The following is an 18,953-nucleotide window of genomic DNA, read 5'->3' on the forward strand; positions in this document are numbered from 1 at the left end:
CTGGGCCGGCTCCTGTGGTGTGCCTCTTCCCCAGGCGGCAGGCTGGGCCCCCGCCAGCTGCTATAATGGAGGGTTTCCCCCATGCTGGCGCGGCGCGGCCCCGCCGCTCCCCCCCCGCCCCCCAGCCCGGCGGCCTGGCCAGCGCTTCCTGCCCCGTGGCCGCCGCCCGGTCGCGGCGCTTTGCCCCCGGGCTCCTGCGAGGTGGCGAGCTGCCTCCTCACTTTACTGGCAGGACCTGCTGCGGCTTCCGCTTCGGCCGGTCCTTGGGCATCTGATTCACCTCTTCAAAGGGCTAGGAACGGCCCGGTGCGTCTCTTTCCTTTCATGGTGCTTAAAGGCTGCATCCGAGCACCCTCATCCGCTCCAACTGCTCAACCCTGTTCCCTGCTGGGATCATCAGGCTCATCTCGGCCCCGGAGCCAAAGCTCTTGATTGTCTCCACAGCCAGACACTGCTAGCTTCAAACAAGTAAACAGAGGTGAATCTGTGCTTTATACAAAGCGTTATAAAAACGCTGCAAATGCTTAATTGATGACGAAACAGACAGTAAGCAAATGTATTACCTAGCAGCTACAGCAGTGTGGGATTGGAGCTGCTGTCTGCCAAGGCTGAACCAGAATGAGAAATGAAAATCTGTGTTCAGGCAAAGTTACTACTTAGCTGCAGTAGCACGAAGTTGGGATGAATGGGGACTTTTGTTTTCATTTTATTGTGAAACACTTGCAACACTTTTCCCTAGAGCTTTGTGTATGCTTAAAGAAAATAAGGTGTGTAAATGATTTCTGTGTCCCAAGGAATGTCTGAGGGTTTGGGGAGAGGATACACAGTAGAAAAGTGTGGCTTCTTGTTGCTGGTGCTGGAGCGGTCTTTGGGGCATAGGGGCCTATTTGACGGTAGCTTTCAGGACAGCTCTGGGCAAGTCACTCGGAGAAGACTGTGGGAAACGGTTGTAGTTATTCTAAGGAGCTTGGGAGTTTGCACACCAGACTGGTATGAAAGAGGAAAAGGATATGGGGTGTGGCTGGAGCAATCTGAGAAGCGGCCATGCCTTGGGAAAAATTCTGTGCCGACCTTTATGGGGATCATTGTTAATTTCTGTGTTAATAACACAGTAACACCCGGCAGGGGAGGAGTCTGGCCTTCACGCTGGGTCTGTGTGGGAAGAGCAGTTTGGGAGTGGTGTATCCTCTCTCCAAATAGTCCAGCACAGTTGCCTGGAAAGGCACAGGGGCACAGGAATCAGCTTTTTCTGGGTGCTTCTCCTTCCTGTGCAGCCTGGCACTGTGGTCGCTTCTGCTGCAAATCAGAGGGCACCTGCTGCATCAGGGCACTGGGGTGGCCCCTGCGGCACTGCTGTGCCTGCACATTCAGGATTTGGTTCTGTGTTGTGCTCAACAAAGAGGAAACTGTTCTTGGTTTGTCACTGGACCTGTCTTTATAGTAACAGAGATGGCTCTGGATTTCCCAACGGAACAACTTAGGCTGCTTTCAGGAAACGGAGAGGCAAAATCAGAGGGAAATAGGCCAGGGAGAGATGGCTCATGTAGGTGTGCTTTGGGGAGAGAAAAGGTAGCAGGGAACAGCAGAGCAAGGAGAAGTGAGAATATAAACCAGAGTAACTCCTGGTGGTAACCAGTGGGAACTGCAGCAGTGTAGGAAAGCATCCGTCTCCTTACAGCCTGTGTACCTGTGAAAGCCTGATCTTTCTTTTCATCTAGAAGTAATAGATTACTCCAAAATTAGTCTCCTACCTTATGCCATTAACCAAGTTTTTCATTCTGTAGAGCCTTTTCCACTCCTATGAGCTTGCCTGGCTGTGAAAAGCGTGCTCTACGCTATGTAATGATGCAGGAAATCTGTTGTAAACACCTCAACAGCAGGACACCAGGGTTGTTTTATTGGCCTGACTAACCAGGCTGGCGGGAGTTAAACTGGCTGGGTTGTTTATTTACATATGTGTGTAGCAAGGAGTTAGTACCTTAGAGGGTGTAAATGAGTAACTCAGAAATACCAGAATCATGTTTGAGCAGAATCGTCCTACCTAAATTACTAATTTGTGTGAGTATTTTTCTGTTAAAAGTTCCTGATTTGCCTCAATCTTTTTGTTTAGAGCAGCCAGAAATTAATAATATCTGCTCAGAAATTACTAATAAATACCTGCTTAAAGACTACAAATTGTGCCACACATGAAGCGGAAAAAATGCAACAATGCTAAGACTTTGCCCTTTTAATGTCTTTAATCTCAAGATCTCAGAAGTTTGTCTGTTAAGAATTCCACCAACTGACGGCCATCCTTGAATGTTACAGTTGGGCAATTCAGGTGTTTATGATGCCTGATTGTAAGATGTTAAGAGATTTATCGAAGGTCACAAAGACAGCCTGTGTCAGACACACATGGTGACCATAGACATTTTAAGTTCTTGGGACAAAACCGGTATGTTGCTCTGTGTGCAGCGCATAGCTGAGCTCTTACAGCAGTCAAAGTCCATATGCTTTACTACAGTGAAAAGAAAAATATATTCTATCGAGTAATAATAAAATTATACTGATGTCAAGTAAAACAAATACTGCTAACAGAATGATGAACTGCTTCTGTGTCTGACAAGTCACGTTCTTCTTACAGAAACTGAATTTCTTACAGTCTCTGAATTTTTCATGAGTGGGAAACAGCTTTCCAGCCTGCTAGTTCAATTTTCCTGATGATTTAAAAAGCAAACAAATGTTTCTAGCAAGAAAAATTTGCACTGTACAAAGTAAAAGGATTACTGAAAATGAGGAAAGAACAGTATGTCAGCATCCTCAAGGCCAATTTATTCTTGCCTTTTTTTATCTGTGCCTTTGTTGTAAATTACAGGTATACCCATTAACATCTCAAACAGAACTGGAAAATTAAGGCCAACAGAGGTGTACTTGGTGAATTGCGTTGCAGGGTGTTTGATCCAGTCCTCAGAGTGCCACAGCAGGTTCCTTGTGCTCAGCGCGAGCCTGGCTTCATCTCTTAACTGCTCTCTTCTGTTGCTTTTGTCAGCAGAAGGGGGTGCGTCGTGGTGCCAAACGCGGCAGTGCTGCCAGCGTCCCGCTCCTCAGCCGGGCAGAGCCCTCCTCACCCAACAGTAGGCAGGGAGCTCTGCTGGGTGAGAGGCTGGGTCGCTACTGGGAGCCGTGCCTGACTCCGTGCTGGACTTCCTCAGAGCAGCACAGCTCTGCACTGTAGCTGATGGAGGGAGTAGCAGTAATTTTTTGCTCTTTCAGAACGACGTGAGACCAGACCAGGAGTTAAAAACAAGGATGGGCCTGGCTGGGAGAGCAGAGGAGAGTCAGCCCTGGAGAAGAAGATCCAGTGCAGCCTTCAGAAGGACAGAGTACACAGAGCTGGTGATATCTCCTCCTCTTTCCATGAGCATCTCTTCACGTGAGTAACTTGACGCACAGCAGGATTCAGCAGCACAGAGGCAGCCTTTGCTCTTTGATCCCTACTGCACAGAGACTTAGATGCCAAGTGTTTTGGGCAAATGCAGAAATTCCTTCTCTTGTTTTGTTGCACTGCCTCAACCACCCCAGGGGCCTCATTGTGTTTGTATTGTGGGGCCTTTAAGCCTTTGTATATTTTGCATTGCTCTGAACCAGCCTCTTCTTTGGCTCAGAGCCGCTGTTTCTGCGCTGTCTCTGGCCCATGTTCAGTCACGCCTGTTTATGGACAGTTGGGTGGGTCGCTCTCACACTACGCAGAACTTTTCATTGCACCCTCTTTGCATGTGCTACCGCTGCTCAGAGAGCTGAAAGCCTCCTCTTTTACTTGCCCGATACTGTACTAAATGTGCTCCAGGCCTGTCAGAAATGAGAACGGCTGTCTCGTAGTGAGCTCCAGGAGGGGTGGGGACAGTTAGTAAAGGGAAAGGGAATCACCAAGAAAGGGGGGAACCTCCCACCCCATGGCTGATACTGCAGGGAGCTGGGGAGCACAGCCAGCAAGTGGAGGAACTTCATAGTAAGTAAATAAGGGCAAAGGGAATGGAGGCCAGAACAGATGAGGCCTGGCATCTTTCATCTTAAACATAAGTAGCCTCAGGAAGCAGAGTTGATAAGCTGGAGCTTGGAAAACTCACTCCCAGTCAGGCCTGTCCCTGAGCCATCTCTTCTGGACCCGTCTTCATTTACCCATGTCTTCACAGGCCGTGGAGGAGGCCCAGATGACCAGTTCTTCTTTGGTATATGCAATGTGTTTTATTGAGTGCCTGGATCTCCTGGGCAGACCTCATTCTCTAAGTACGCTAACTGGGGGTAGAAGCAGCAGAACAGATATTTCTAGTTTTTCTGAAGGACAGTATGCTATAAGAAAAAAAAACAAAATAAACCAAAACAATTTAATAGTTCAGTGGGATTTTCTTGAACATGTAGTTACTCATTGCTATTTATAGCACTATCATTTGAATATCCCTGAAGATGCAGTCATCAGACTTTTTTTTTACATTACTGCTTTGAAGAACAAACCCGTACATGTTTTAACAAGTCACATCATGGGAGATGTTATTCTATACTCTCCACCCACACAGCCCCGGGGATTTATTTTCATTTGAGAACTTGTTAAACATAGCAGCAGTCAACTGAAGAAACCAATGTTTCAAGACACAAAGGATTCACACCTATAAATCATGATTTTTAGAGGTGGGAAAGGAGCATTGTTGCTTTGAAATGGAACAGTCAGTAGCACTCTTCATAGCTACAAGAGGTTGGCTTTAGTTTTTAGTTCCATGACACTAAGTGACTAATCACGTTATATCTATTTAGGTTCATGTGTTCTCTGTCCACCGTTCCTACACAGCTGGGCCTAAGGCGAGGGTAGAAAAATAAAAAGCATTTGACAATGGCAGAAGTGACCAACTTGCAGTAGAATGCAAGCCTATGGTATGACAGATTTCACCCCATCTCATGCATGGGGGTGTTTGTGTCGCTGTAGCAGCAGTTAACCCATGACAGCGTGTGGTCACCTTCACAGATGGTGCAGGCTGTTCTGGGGTCAGCCGGCTGCAGCACAGACCCGGCCGTGCACGCTGCCCACCCTGGCAGCACCTCACTGCGGCAGACGGGGCAGCTATGTCCCTTGGCATCTGATGCATTTTCTTAAGCGAGCTGCTCGCAGCCCGAGATGAGGCTAATCCTAGCGGTGACGTTGACATTCAGAGGTATCGAATTAATCACAACATTTGTGCCATGCTTTCCCCTAGTGGCAGCATCCCACCAGCACTGGGAAAGGGCTTTTAATTTTTATGTATGTGCACGTTTTTGCAGTTTTACAGTGTGCTTAAGAAAGTCTCCTATTAAGGGAATTAGAAGTTTGGTATGAAACTTCTGGGATATCTAAAATATGAATACTGCGAAGAGTTTTTATTCCAAGTCAGAGGTATTTGGAAATATTTATGCCAGTCGGAGAGACAGCTTAATATTTAGGAATTAGCCACTCACATTATGGGTCAGTCTTATTGCCAGGGACTAACAACTCCACTTCTCTTCCCCCTTTTAAGTTTTGCTCTACTTAGCTCTAGAACAGGATTTATACCCCCACATCAAGAAAGTTCTGAATTTTTACTTGCTTTTTTTTTTTCCTTTGTAAAGTATTTTAGCAGCATCAGCTGGGCAGGGATTTTGAAGCTGTTTCCCAAGACAGAACTGCTTGCTCCAAGCGTGCAATTTTTTCCCTAAATATAGTTTTTCCAACTGCATAGACATAACTAAAATAAAATTATTTCTCCCTTCATTCCCTTACTGTGGCTACAGTGTATGTTGTGATCTCAAGTAGCAGGGAAGCTCAACTGTCCAAAAGAAGAACTTCAAAGATGTTTTTAGCAGCAGTGATTTAGTATGTGTTGTTCGAGACACATCTGTATCTCTCCCCACTATAGTCAGTGCTGCTATTTCCGATTTAGGATTAATGAACATTTCCTCTAAAGAAAATGTGCTCCCGAAATGTAACAATTCAGAAAGTGCTGCTCTTCCATTCACGCAATCCCTCCTGGCAGCAGGAGCAATGCTGCGAGTCACCTGGTCCGTATGCCCACATGTCTGTCTGTCAGTCTGTCTGTTTTCAACTGAGCAGGCCTATGGTGCGTTCAGTATGTAGGAACAATGAGATGTCTCAGAAGAAGTCAATGCAGTCACGCTTTAATGTGTTTTTACATCCTTGTACGATTCACAAAGCCAGGACATAAGTACTTACACATTTTTAATAGGAAAGTAATATATTCCCCTGAAAGAAAAATATATTTGATTAATCATTTGTCATAAAAGTTGCCTGACAGCTGAAACTTCAAGCTTCTAAGCTAGAAAAGCTCAAATAGACAAATTATACTGAAATGTTCTTTAAAGACCAAGCAGCTGTTTTATTAAAATATTAAATTTACATTTTAAAAAGAAATATTCTGATTTATTATTCAATTATGATAATCTTATTGAAGTGACATGGAATTCATGACAATGGGCTTTATTCTTTCCAAATTCTGTCCTCATTTATCCACAGGCAATCGGTTTTGCCATTATTTAGAACTGTGCAAGATCACACACACACAGAGAAGCACCATTCAGGAAGGACATATCCGAGACACTGGATTTCACCTCGATTCTAATTTTCCCCAGAGAAAGTGGGTTTTCAGGTCGGGGACTAGGGCTGGATTCAGCGCCTGCTGCAATGGGGCCCCTGGTTCAGACCCGAAGGACCCATCCAAATCTCACTGTCACAAGAAACAGAAGGATTTCAGAATACACCAACTTTGTCCCGCAGCACAAGTGAATGACCTTCAAACAACTCGGAGCAGGTTGAATTTACATTTTACTTCAAAAAAAAAAAAAAAAAAGGGGAAAGTACATACATGAGGGGAAAATGGGGTGAGCAACAATAATCTGAAACCAGGTTTCTACCATTTTTACCTACAGTTACCAACCGCGTTTGAGGCAGCAGGGCTCTTGCCAGCGGTCGCACACTTGCTTACAATATGAACAGGACTGTGGATCAAGAAAATTTTCAAAGTTGAGGCCCAAATGGAAATAGTAAGATATCATACACAGTGTAAGTTTATAGTACACAGCATTGTTTTTTTTTTAAATGACAGAACGCAACAGCAGGAAGGAGTAGTAGTAGTTAACAGTTACTAACACTAGAATAATCAAATTTGTATGTTATACATATACAGCAACTAACTGCTTTACAAAAAAAGCAAAATAATACAATATATTGTCACATGTATTTACAGTGTAGTAAATATACTTTTCTGTCAAATTTTACACAAAAACTATTTACAGGTGAATATACTGCATTTAAAAAAAAATTGCGGGACCAACACTAAAAGTGACTTTCTGTGGTAAGTTTGTTGCATAACAATAAGACGTGCTTCATTACATTTGAAAAAAAAATTAACCTTAATGAAACAGAAAAAGCCCTAAAACCTACAACCCAGTTAGGAATAGAGCACTGGAATGCTCCCAGGTGCTCAGTCCACAATACTTATTTGAAATGTTTCCTGTTCTTGGAAACCTCATGCACATTAAAGCAGAAACATTGGCATAATTAACAGGTAGGTTATGCACTATTCAAATACTACTGAATTATTTTTAAGTCAGGGAAAATACAAACACAAACAAAATGTTAATTTATCTTTACAGTACTTAACTGTAGTTAGTGCGTAATGGATAACGTGTTCTAAAACAGGGGTGTCAAACATACAGTCCCCATGATGTAGTTATATGGTCCACGTGTTAAAATCAGATTTTTCTGAATTTAGGTTTTCATTTCAAAGTACACAGACTCCACGGCTGCAGTAGCCCACGCAGCAGCGACTGCCCGGTAGTCTGCAGGCTGCCTGAAACAGCGACTCGAAGGTCGTAACTCTTTGCTCTGTCTCCTGCTCGTCAGCTCAGGCTTCAAACCCACATCGTCACCAGCACCGAACTGCTGCTCACTACGAGCATCAAGGGAGTAATGGGATGAGGAGAGAAGGGACACAGGCTGGACTGGGAACCAACAGTGGCGCTCAGAGGAACCAAACAGAGCAGGTGGAGAATAGGCAAAATACTCAAAACAGGAGAAGAGAACAAATAGAAGGGAGGATGCGAGAAAGAAAACCAAAAGGCAAAATAACAGCACTGGCTGTTGCAGGGAGCAGGCCAAGTGATGAATGTGACAGTAAGGCACTGAACGACTCATTACTAATACAAGTTTAATCATTAAAGAAAGGCTGTGTTTTCCCCCTTGATCTAAGCACAAGCTCCCCAGGTACTGGGAGATAACGTTCCTCTGTATGGGGCTGCACGTGACCCTCAATTAAACCTTGGCCCTCAACTGTAATTATACCCAAATCCGGCCCCCAGTATCTCACGCGTTTGACACCCCTGCTCTAAGAAAGTGTGGGTCCTCTCACCGAACCACGCAGTGAAAACATCAAATGACTCTCCCTCCTTCCAGGAAATAGAATCATTAAATTTTGACTGACTTTATGAAGATACCAGTTTTTTTCAGCTGGGACTGAGAGCCCGGAGTAGTTCCCGTTCTCACGTGGTAGGAAATTTTAATCACTGTCCGTTTTGAGTTCACATTATATGTATTTCAAATAACTCTAATTTAGGGACACTTTTTTTTTTATGCAGGCAATGCAAAATATTGGAAGAGTTGCTCTCAAATGCACCCAGTCCAAACAAAACTGATTTGGTAGTTCATCTGGAATTACTATTCCTGGTTAAAGAAAATCTGCTCGTAGGAGAAGCAGCTGAAAGCTGTGTTTTCTAACAGCACGTTACCTTTACAAGAGATTCTTCTTCCCTCCTACCTACAAATCTTCAGGCTTCTACAATTCATTGTCTTCAGCAAAACAGAAAGGGCTGGAATTCATTATAACTTCATTCAGTATAACCAAGTGCAAACTGGCAGTGACGCTGAAGGTGGCTCTTCGCAATTTGATGTATGAGATGAGAACGGTTTTAAATGAGTGACTCCCGAAGTTTTCCAGGCACAGCAGCTTCGGACACGGCACGGGTCACTGCTCTGTGCCTACAGGCAGTTCGAGCCATACAGTCAGGTCAGTAACCACATTTCTACTGCAGCTCTTACTTGACCAAGAGTAAAAAAATTTGGTTAATTGCACGAGTCTTCGTATTTTCCAACGTATCTATTTCAAGACTGCTAATTCTAAATTTTTCTCTTGTTTTGGCAATCTATTTGCATATTAAGTTTGTGTTCATAGTTTTTCCAGGACTGTAAACAAATTAAAGAGATTAAATTGTTATTTTATGAATCAATACAATAAAGGTATTTTTATTTACATAAATGTTACATTGTTACTGTGTGGATACATGTGAATTATGTGCTATATCAATAAAATCTGAACACTTAGTTGTACCATTCTCTAATAATTTAGCTGTGGAGTTTAATTTACTGAAAGCCACTAACAAAATTGCACTAGAGGATTTTATTTGATAGAGTGGATCTACTTTTTTTTTTTTCCTTTAAAGCCACTTACAGACTGTTAATTTCTAACATACAACAGGGATGTGAAAGGGGGAAGTTGAGACGTTCTGCAGCAGGAGATCTGCTCAGCCCTCAAGCGAGCGCCCGGGTGCCAGGCCCGTCTCTCAGCCTTGCTGCTCGCCGCCCAGCTCCTGCTCTGCGCGTGTTCAGCCGCAGCACTAGCGCCGCACCTTCACCCTCACCAACATAGCAGCATGTCCTCACAGTCGTCCATCGCTGACACACGACTGTAGCTGGCAAGTCTTTCACAGTGACAGCAATTTCAGTTTTGTGTAACCCCCACGCATGAACCCTTACGAACTAAAACCCTCTGGAAGTTCTGCAAGACACGTTTGCCTGCAGATGTCTGTACTGATACCAGGAATTGCACTGCAAATGTTCAGACGTAACCTGGATTTGACACAGTGTCAGTTATTTTTAAATTCATGTACCTTAAGCAAACATTACTGTTTTTATACCACTGCTTGGGCAGCACAAAAGCAGCTTTGCCAAACACCAGCTCCCCGTGCTGGAAATGAATTCATTCATTTTCCCCTCCATATCCCAACGGTTATCCTGCCAGGAATTTCTCGAAGGTGCATATTGTTGGGAAGGGCAAAACTAAAGTATATACTAAATGGAAGAAAGAAGCAATAAATTTTCAACACTGCTACAACAACAGCATAATAGTCAGTTCTCGATGATTTTCTTTCCACTATACAACCTTTTTAGTGCAGTTAAAGTACAGCAAAAAAAAAAAAAAAATTGCTTTGGAAAAAAAGCCAGTTTGTCCAGTCTGGTCCATATAAAGTCCAAGTATGTGAAGTTATGGTCTGGGGAATGACAGAGACTCATGCAGCCTCCTTGTCCTCTCAAATTTATTGCTAATCACTAGAAATTTAATCTAATCCACCACTTCTGGTTAAGCTCATTGTACTGTGGCTATCATAAGTTTCTTTTAAGTATGGTAAAAAAAAGTCCACAGCTAAAATCTTACAGGTTTGAATTAAAATCAGGATTAGAGTAACTTCCCCCGGCTCATAAAGCCACTACCTTGAAAAGTGCGCAAACAGGATTAAGGATTAACACTTTCCTTTAGAGAAGACACAAACAAGGCAGATAACAGAAGTAAGGTAGAACTGTCTACGGGAAATGGCTTTCGTGTTTGGACAAGATACGGTTCTGCAGTGTTAAAGAACTCCACACCTCCTTCGGCTACAAAGTCCGTCAGGATCTATGTGAGCGGTTCTGAAACACTGGCTTAAATCAAGAACAGAAGGAAAAGAAATGAAGGCATTAAATTTCAGGCAATGTTTCAAGAGTTGATCATCTGGCAACACAGCTGACAGGATGGGAACTTTAAAAATTAAGTGCAGCATCACAACCGGTGGGGGCCCTTCGCGAGAGGCCCGCGAATGTCAGTCAGTCTCCGAAAAAAAAAAAAAAAGATTAAAAAGAAATAGTCACACAATCTTTTTGATGCTGTGACGTTTGAAACTGCCAGCACTTCGCTGCTTTTGCACTTGGCTTGCAGAGCCGTGGCGCATCCTCCCGCTGTTGGAGTGTCCGGCGGTGGGCGAGAGCTCCACGTTCTCCTTGTCGATCCCTGGGGAAACACAAGGATGGAGGTTAACCTCACTGCTTTGCCCGTCCTCTAACTCAGCGCTTCAAGGAGGGCTTTTTCTGCAGGCACGCAGGGCAGCGCACCAGAGCCTGCACGGGACAACGGCAGGAAAAAACAATGGTGCCTTTGGGCCAGGGAGGTGTCAGAGAGTTCTGCCCGCCGGGCAGTGGGGCCGGGGAGCCGCAGGGGACCTGCCCATCTGGACAGAGAGGGGAGGTCGTGGTCCAAACACTACTGATTTCTGCCATGCTGACAAGTGGCGGGTCATTCAAAACAGCCTGTGGCAACACAAACCAGCAGCAGTGCTGCCTGCCTGGGAAAGCGCTGCAGAACATGGTCATGGTGTATTTAAAAAAAAACACAAATATTTGCCCCAGTAGGCAGGTAAGCACCACACAGCCGCTCGCTCATCGCACCCCGCCCCCAGTGGGGCAGGAGAGGAGAGGAAAAGCGGAAAGCAAGAAAACTTGGGTGTAGAGATTAAAAAAATGGCCTAGTAACTGAGGGATCAGTGGAAGAAGAAAAGAAGAAAAAAAGCAAAACCCAAATAAGTGATGCAAAGACAATCACTCAGCATCCCCGTGGGGCAGCCCAGTGCTCAGCCAGGTGCCAGGCGATGGCCAACCGCCCCAGTGCCTCTTTCCCCGACACCGCTGAGCATCACACTGCCCGGCACAGAACTGCCCCTGGTGAGCCGGGGTCACCCGCCCGGCTGGGCCCCTCCATACTCCACTGTAGTATGAAAAATAATGTTTTCAGGATCAGATGTATGACCCCGTGCTCAGTGAAAGCCGGACTTTGACCAGATAAAACACCTCCACATGCTAAAGTGCGATGCCCGCTCACACAGATCTATGCACTCACCTGCGCAGAGCTTATCACGTTTCGGCATGACTCGTTCAAATAATCTTTCTTCCCCCCCTAAAGTTGCAGATTGAATTTGATGTTAATCTGTCTCCAACAATAAAAGACAAAATACTTTGGCCTAGGGGCACTGCCTGATCCGTTTCCATCTACGCTACTTTCCTACAACTGTACGGAAATAGAGAGGGGTACGAACTGTTCACCCATTTCACCTGCTCAGCTCTTAAAACTGAACAGGAATTTTGTTTAATGTGGGAAGTAGCACACACAACCGTTCACAGGGCAGATGAAGGTTCCCCTCCATGCACAAAGCATTCGTACCAGTAGCTGTACCCACTGAAACATAAAATGAAAGTCTTCCAAGCCACAAAGCCCTTTCTGGCTCTTGCTTTGAGAGGACTGAGCAAATGAAAGAGTTTGACCCAAGTCTCTTCTGGCTTTTGCGTTCTCTAGGAGGAAGAACTGACAGAATATCAAATCTGTGGCTTTCTTCCAGCCAAAAATCAATGACTGCCATTAAAGAGGGGAGTGAGGAAGGTTCATTTCTGAACCTGCAGAATTCTGCTGCAACGGCAGAGGCTGATTCTTGCTACCAGAGAAGATTCATCTGTATTCAGGTACCTAAAACTGCCCTCAACACTGAATCTTGGCTCACAAATAAAGGGCAGTAAAACTACATAACGTACAAATCAATGTTTGGAGGAATCTCTCATGGCCGGGAGGAATAGAAGGCTCCACTGGCTTATTTTGCATGCAGCAGGAACTGATGCAGGCATCCACTTGAAGAGCTAAGTGTCAAAATGCGGACACCAACTATAATGAGTTAAACCCTGGCAAATTCATAGTTAAAAAAAGAATAATCAATTAACTTTTAACAAGGACAGCTGCAAAGTAAAATTACTGAACAGAAAATTGGTTCTGTTTTACCTCAAACCAGGACAACAACTAATGGAACAGTTTTCCAAGCAGGGCATTACCCGGACACACACACAGAGCTGAGCTGGAAATCTTTACAAGAACTGCTGTTGCCCAAGTTCAGCTCCACCAAGGGCAGGAGGCGGCTGACAGGACAGGAGGAGGATGAAGCCAGACAGGCTCTACCCCAAGTGCATGTACTTTTCTGAGAAGCTTTGGATGTTCTCTGCAGGACAAGGTAACTCTATTATGTTTTGCTAAAAGAATAACATCAAACAAACCTCAAAAATGAACTGGTTGAGTGTAAACTTCACGCTGACAGCACATAAAAGCTTTGGGTTATGAGCCGTGACTCTGACAGCTTTGGACACAGTGACTTGAAGATACAAAAGCAGAGACTTCTCTTTAATGCAGACATGCTTCCAATCAATTATTACTATTATGCTGATGCTACTGTGAGTTAATCGTTCCTACAGCAACATCTTAGTGCAGCTGTCACATTATTGCTGCAACGAAATGAGTATGTTTGATGTGCGTTCAGCAACACTCTCAACACTTACGGTACAAGTGCAGCATTGGAATGGATAGCGGGAAGGGTGTTTTTATGCAAGAGGCTAAAAGTATCATCGTCAGCAAAAATCAGGATTTCTGACAGTGAAAAACAAGGTTAGAACAAAATCCTACTTCTGTTAATGACATCTTCCACAGTTACGACCCATTCCTGTAAGAAATTGATTCTGATTGGCCTTAGCGAGAATAAAGCATACCCTCCGCATTTCACACACGTGTAGGGACAATTTCTAATCTCCAGCCAGAAGGTGGCTGCAGGCTACAGCGTCCTCCCTCTCCCCGCTGGGCTGAGCTTGCAAACCCACAGCCTACGACGAGGAAGCAATCCGCGGCTGTGAGCAAAAACCCGCTGCTGCTGCTTTTTCTTATTGCTCCGTACAGAAGCAGAAATCCCGTGGTGTTGAGTACCCACTTCTCTGAGCTGCCGTCTGCCACAGTTTAGTCCAAAGAACTCGTGCCTATTTTCTGGTGGCGTGTAACTGAAGGTAAAGCTGAGTTCCTGTGAATCTGCAGAGCTCACATGAAATAGTTCTTCATTTTAGCTTAATGCCTGCAGCAGAGTAATGTCACATGCCGTTCACTTCTCTATTACCAAATTTATCTTATTCCAAAGGATGTGATTGACTTTCTTTGCCTGCTCTATCATCAGATATTATTAGCATCACTCAAGAAAAGCAACAGCTTAGCACTTACACTGAAGCCATTCCCGTGTCAAAAGGATCAGTAAACCACTCCTCATGCCACAAGCCCAACCCTAAAGCAGATCAAGCAGTATTTCGTGCAAATATGATGAAAGTAGAGTGTACCTGGATGAGGAAGCTGCATGAAAACTGCCGATTTAGAGCAAGGCAGAGAAGCTTCACCGACACAGAATGAAAGAGAAAATGTAAGTGAATAATGTCCATGACAAGGGGAAGGGGAGGGGAAGGAGAAGAGACGGTGACAGACAAAACATTTATAAACAATGATCTCGCCTAGTTGTTTCCAGATGCAAGAAAAGAATTTTTCATGTATCTGCAACTTAACATATTTGTAACCATAATAAAAAACTCACTTGGCTGAAACTGTTTCTTTAACTCAGTGTGATGAAGTGCCTCAGCACTGCTACAGACTTGATTTTCTTGTTCAGTAGCTCTCAAATCAGAGTAAGTGCACAATAGATCTGCATCCCTTATTAGTCCCAGAGCTCCGCTGCTGTTTCAATAAATTCTGTGGCCCACCTTCATATTCTATAGTTCGTTCACCAATGATTTTTATCCTGGCAGGTACTGGGTCTTTCACTGCATCCTCCCTCACTCTTGTCTCCAGAGTGCAAACGTGCACAGCGATGACAACGCCATCACACCCCTCTAGGCGCAGCTGAGGAGGATGCAAAATTCACATATGCGGCTATGGAGCGGTATAAAGTGCCAAAAGACCGATTAAATTTCTAATACAATTAAACAGCTTAAAAAGCAAAGCACGTTTTATGCAAAGTTGCACTGGTTAACATGCCTGTTTAAACTAGTGAAATTGTGTTGATGAAAGCGGAGCAATGTAATAAACGTGGGATGAAGGAGCAAAATGAAAAGCTCTATGTCATGACCTGGTCCACCATTCGAGACAGCTGGAGATCCCCTGATCAAACCCCACATCTTCGTATACAAATTGCTAGAATGAAGTGAGAATGCTCACGGAAATAGGCAAGACACCAATAAATCATAGGAGATGATGGGAAAGTACTACCTCGATTAGACATTAAGCACGAGGCTTTCATAAAGTAGCAACCGCTTCAGGCTGTTTCACAGCAGCCGAAACACCTACTAGGGCTGATTCCTCACAAAGATGCCTCCAGCCTGGTTACACAAAAATGGAACCATTAGTGATCTTCTGGCCTTCATACCCGTCTTTGAAAATTTAATTTCCAAGCAAACCATGCACCAAGTGTCAAAAATGCATTAGTACAGACTCCTTAGTATCCTCAACAGGTTCACTGGTTCCCAGCTCCGTTTGTGGAGACAGGTTTTAACCAGCGGTGGGTAACAACCATCTGTTTGCAGAACACTTGAAAGAAATTTTTGATGAGCTGGATTAATTCCTTCCTCTTAGCTAACAATGGCAGGAGCAATAGGAAGTGAGGCGTAAGGAAGGCAGACGTTACCATAGCAAAATGTTTTTTTTTTCACTATTAGAGGGCCTAATCCTGCATCATCACTTCATCCTCGCAAAAAGAGCTGTTGGAGTTGCCACCGACGCTAAAATGGAAAGATGCTGCCCATAATATCCCTACTTTCACACTGATGGCACAGTCTGTTTTTTTTCCCTTTATCTTTCTTCCTGTTCTAATATTACAGATAATTCTTAGCTGTATATTAAACAAGAAAGTTTCTCTCGAACCACTTTCCTTTTCCATAACCTTGGCTGTTATCTGCACCTGGAGGCAATTAGGAGGTTTTTATACAGAAGTATTTCTATACACAGGACGAATCGCCTGACAATATACTACAGTGGCTGCATTATACATTCATAACACATAACGGACATTGTAAAACGTTAAGTAAAACAGCAGTCTCTAAAACATCTTCAAACTCAACTTTTTCCTGTTCTTATCATGGGATTCCGGGACGGCAGCAGCGTGTCCCTTTCAGGCCGACGGTCTCGTGCTCATTCTCGGGCAGGAACACAGAAGAAGGGAACGGCAACAACTGCCTCCTTTAGGCTACAAGTGCTATGAATAAAGGATCAGAGAGGGGGGTAACAACTATGGAAAGAGTGCTTCGCACCTTCTCTTCTCACTTGGGACATTATTTAGTGTAATAAATGACCCTGAATTGGCAGGAAACTGGAAAGCAAATCCTGTTTTGAGCCTATTTAGACTGAGAGGCACCTTGGAATAGAACTCTAGAACACAGCATTGGTATTTCAAGAAGGTGATCTCCCCAAATGTAAACAACTGAAGTTGGCTTCTCATACTGGAAAAAAGCAAGCTGCAATCCTTTTTACTGTGTGAAATAAGAGATCACAATTGCCAAATTACTCAAACACAGAGCACTGTCTCACCTCTCTGCACACCCTTGCCCCTGCAGGACTCACCGCACCGAACAAAAGCACACACGGCACCTGTGAGCCGAGCGATGCGCTGGAAGACCAGATTTCTCGCACAGAGCTATGTGCAGGTGAGCAGAGCTCACTGCAGGGCCAGCACAAACCAGTAAACAAGAGAGAGAAAAAACCCAAACCACTTCTGTAAATACTATATACCTAAATACAAGTGGGTTCCAGCCTTCCACCGAGGTTAGAAACAAAGCAGAAATAAGAGGTTGATTGACTTCAGTGTTCAGAACTGCAACAGTTAAATAATCATTTAAGAAATATCACACAGGATAATTTTTATGACAAAGAGGAGTAAAGAAATTCCTCAATATATGAGACACTAATCCGAAATCACTTCAGGAAGAGTCTTTGTGCAGATTTCTCTGACATAAATTCCATTTCCTTCCAATATTTAATTTCCTCTAGCTTATGCTTCATCGGCAGTACTGAATAGTTTTCACTCTCTTTTTCCATTTTTCATCCTGAAAACCTACATTGTTAAATTTAACCTCTGCATCTCCCTGTGCCTCCCCTCTCGCCAGGCCAGAAGGAATTTAGTGGTTTTACCCGTTTACTGCTTTTGGTGACTCTTCTTTTCTTGAACACCTCCATTTCACCACCAGCACATTCCTGGCAATACAGCGCTCTGGACTGACCCGGTATTCCACACGTGTCTACGTGAATACTTTTCTTCTTCCCGGCAGAGCGTGGCCTCTGTACGACGCTGCCTGTGTAAGCACTGACCTTAAATCCCTTGACACCGAGCCAGCCCAGACACGCTCTCCAACAGCGCAGTTCTGCATTATTTTTCCTAACACGCGCTACCTTGTAGCGCCCAGACATGTATTATTCTCCTTGCAAACACCACCGTATATTTGTATTTATTAATTTTCAAGGCTCCGCTGTTGCATATGTTCCACGTTAAGATGCAGCTGTTACTCGTTCTGAGGCACTCGATGCTGTTTCCTTCGTGTATAATGACTTGGAAGACAGCTTTTGTGCTGGACAAAATCCAGCATCCGAAATACCGCTGTAATAGCTTAGTAAACAGTTTAATATTCATTTGACTCAAGAACGCAATGATGTTTGGTGCATAAACACACCCGAAGAGACAACGAGGCTGAGTATTTGGCTACAAAAGCAGTGAATTCAATACATTTCCCTCACCTGCGCGGTACCAGAGCAGGTACTGACCTGGGGAGTGCTGGGAAGTCGCGAGCGAGGTCATGGAATTGGACAGGTTGAGGTTAGCAGTAATGCTGAGTTGGCTCTGCACGGCCGGGGGATATGGAGATGTGGGTGTCAGGAGAGATTCTTCGCTGGTTTCCTCATCAATTCCGGGCAAATACGTGTCAATCAAGGCATCAAGGAACTTCACTATGAGCTCAGCATAGTCTGGGATTTGTGTTTGCTGTGGGGGGTGGGGGGGGAAAAATAAATCAATTACAAAATTTGTTTCTTTTCTTTCTACTTTTCTGTCAGTATGAGCTTTGCCCCAGAACTCACTCCAATACCACACTGGTTTTGCCTGAAAGTCTTAAAAAGCATTTGATGGGAGTATGTGTAAAAACTGATTTGTGGTCTTTTCCAGACGAGTCTAAAAGCAGCCGTTAAGGACCGCTCGCGGGGGCCATTTCAGCAGCGCACGGAAGCACCGAGTCAGGAGTGAGGGGCCGTTTCCCACGAGGTGAGCTGCCGCGGCTGCCTGCAGCCAGGCTGTTATTAAAACCCTTGCCGTGCCCCGCAGCCGAACACCCGGCACGCTGCCGGCGCTGCTCCCCGAGCTCTCGTCGCGATGACTGGAGGGAGCACACGGCAGTACAGACGGGCAGCGCTCCATCTATTTGTGCTGCTGTAACAGAATTTATCCTTACGGAATTACCACTCTTACCACCTTAATCCCTTGCACTGTAAGACGCGCACAGTGAACGAAAGACTTGCTGAATCACCCTGTGCGTCCGAGGCCCTTCGAGAACCGGGGAGCAGTAAAAAGGCGCATTTACACACCTGACTGCTTTCACCCAACTTTGGGAATTTGACCTTCCTGAGTCTATCAAAACATGTGCCGTGGGCTCACACCCTGTTTGGCTACAGAAGTGAGCCTTATACCACTAACTTGCTCCTATAAATTCTATGTCTTGTCATTTATCTGCACACAGGCGCACCAATGTGCTTTGTACAGAAAATGAAGGCAAAACACTTGTGAACTTATATAAAGCGTACCGTTCTCACCTTAGAAAACGGGCCAGCAAACCTCCACAACCCGTTAAATCCAAAACCTACAACAACAAATTGAATGTTACCACAGAAGCACAGTTCTCCACTGACCAAGAACAACCAGAAATTACAAAAGCTCATCTCTTGGAATTACTTAGGCATGGAAATGAAATATTTTGATTTGGAGATGCAACACTAAAT

General features: G+C 44.5%; 1 protein-coding gene across 4 annotated transcripts in view; it reads right to left on the reverse strand.

Annotated features, from left to right (window-relative positions):
• Window positions 1-10,942: 10,942 nt before the first annotated feature.
• NF1 (neurofibromin 1) overlaps window positions 10,943-18,953 on the reverse strand; it is a gene marked incomplete at its 5' end in the record, with an annotated part of 98,926 nt that continues 90,915 nt past the window's right edge. For 3 of the 4 annotated variants that reach the window (XM_082492860.1, XM_082492859.1, XM_082492858.1), the window contains 3 exons: window positions 10,943-11,096; window positions 17,730-17,946; window positions 18,768-18,814. In XM_082492860.1, the coding sequence (XP_082348986.1) occupies window positions 10,954-11,096; window positions 17,730-17,946; window positions 18,768-18,814 (407 nt within the window). In that variant the 3' untranslated portion in view covers window positions 10,943-10,953. Of the gene's footprint in view, window positions 11,097-14,269; window positions 14,321-17,729; window positions 17,947-18,767; window positions 18,815-18,953 lie in introns of all 4 variants that reach the window. The other variant, XM_082492857.1, reaches the window with a different exon arrangement.

Source organism: Vanellus vanellus (assembly GCF_965231255.1).
Source record: "Vanellus vanellus genome assembly, chromosome: 19".
NCBI lineage: Eukaryota > Metazoa > Chordata > Aves > Charadriiformes > Charadriidae > Vanellus > Vanellus vanellus.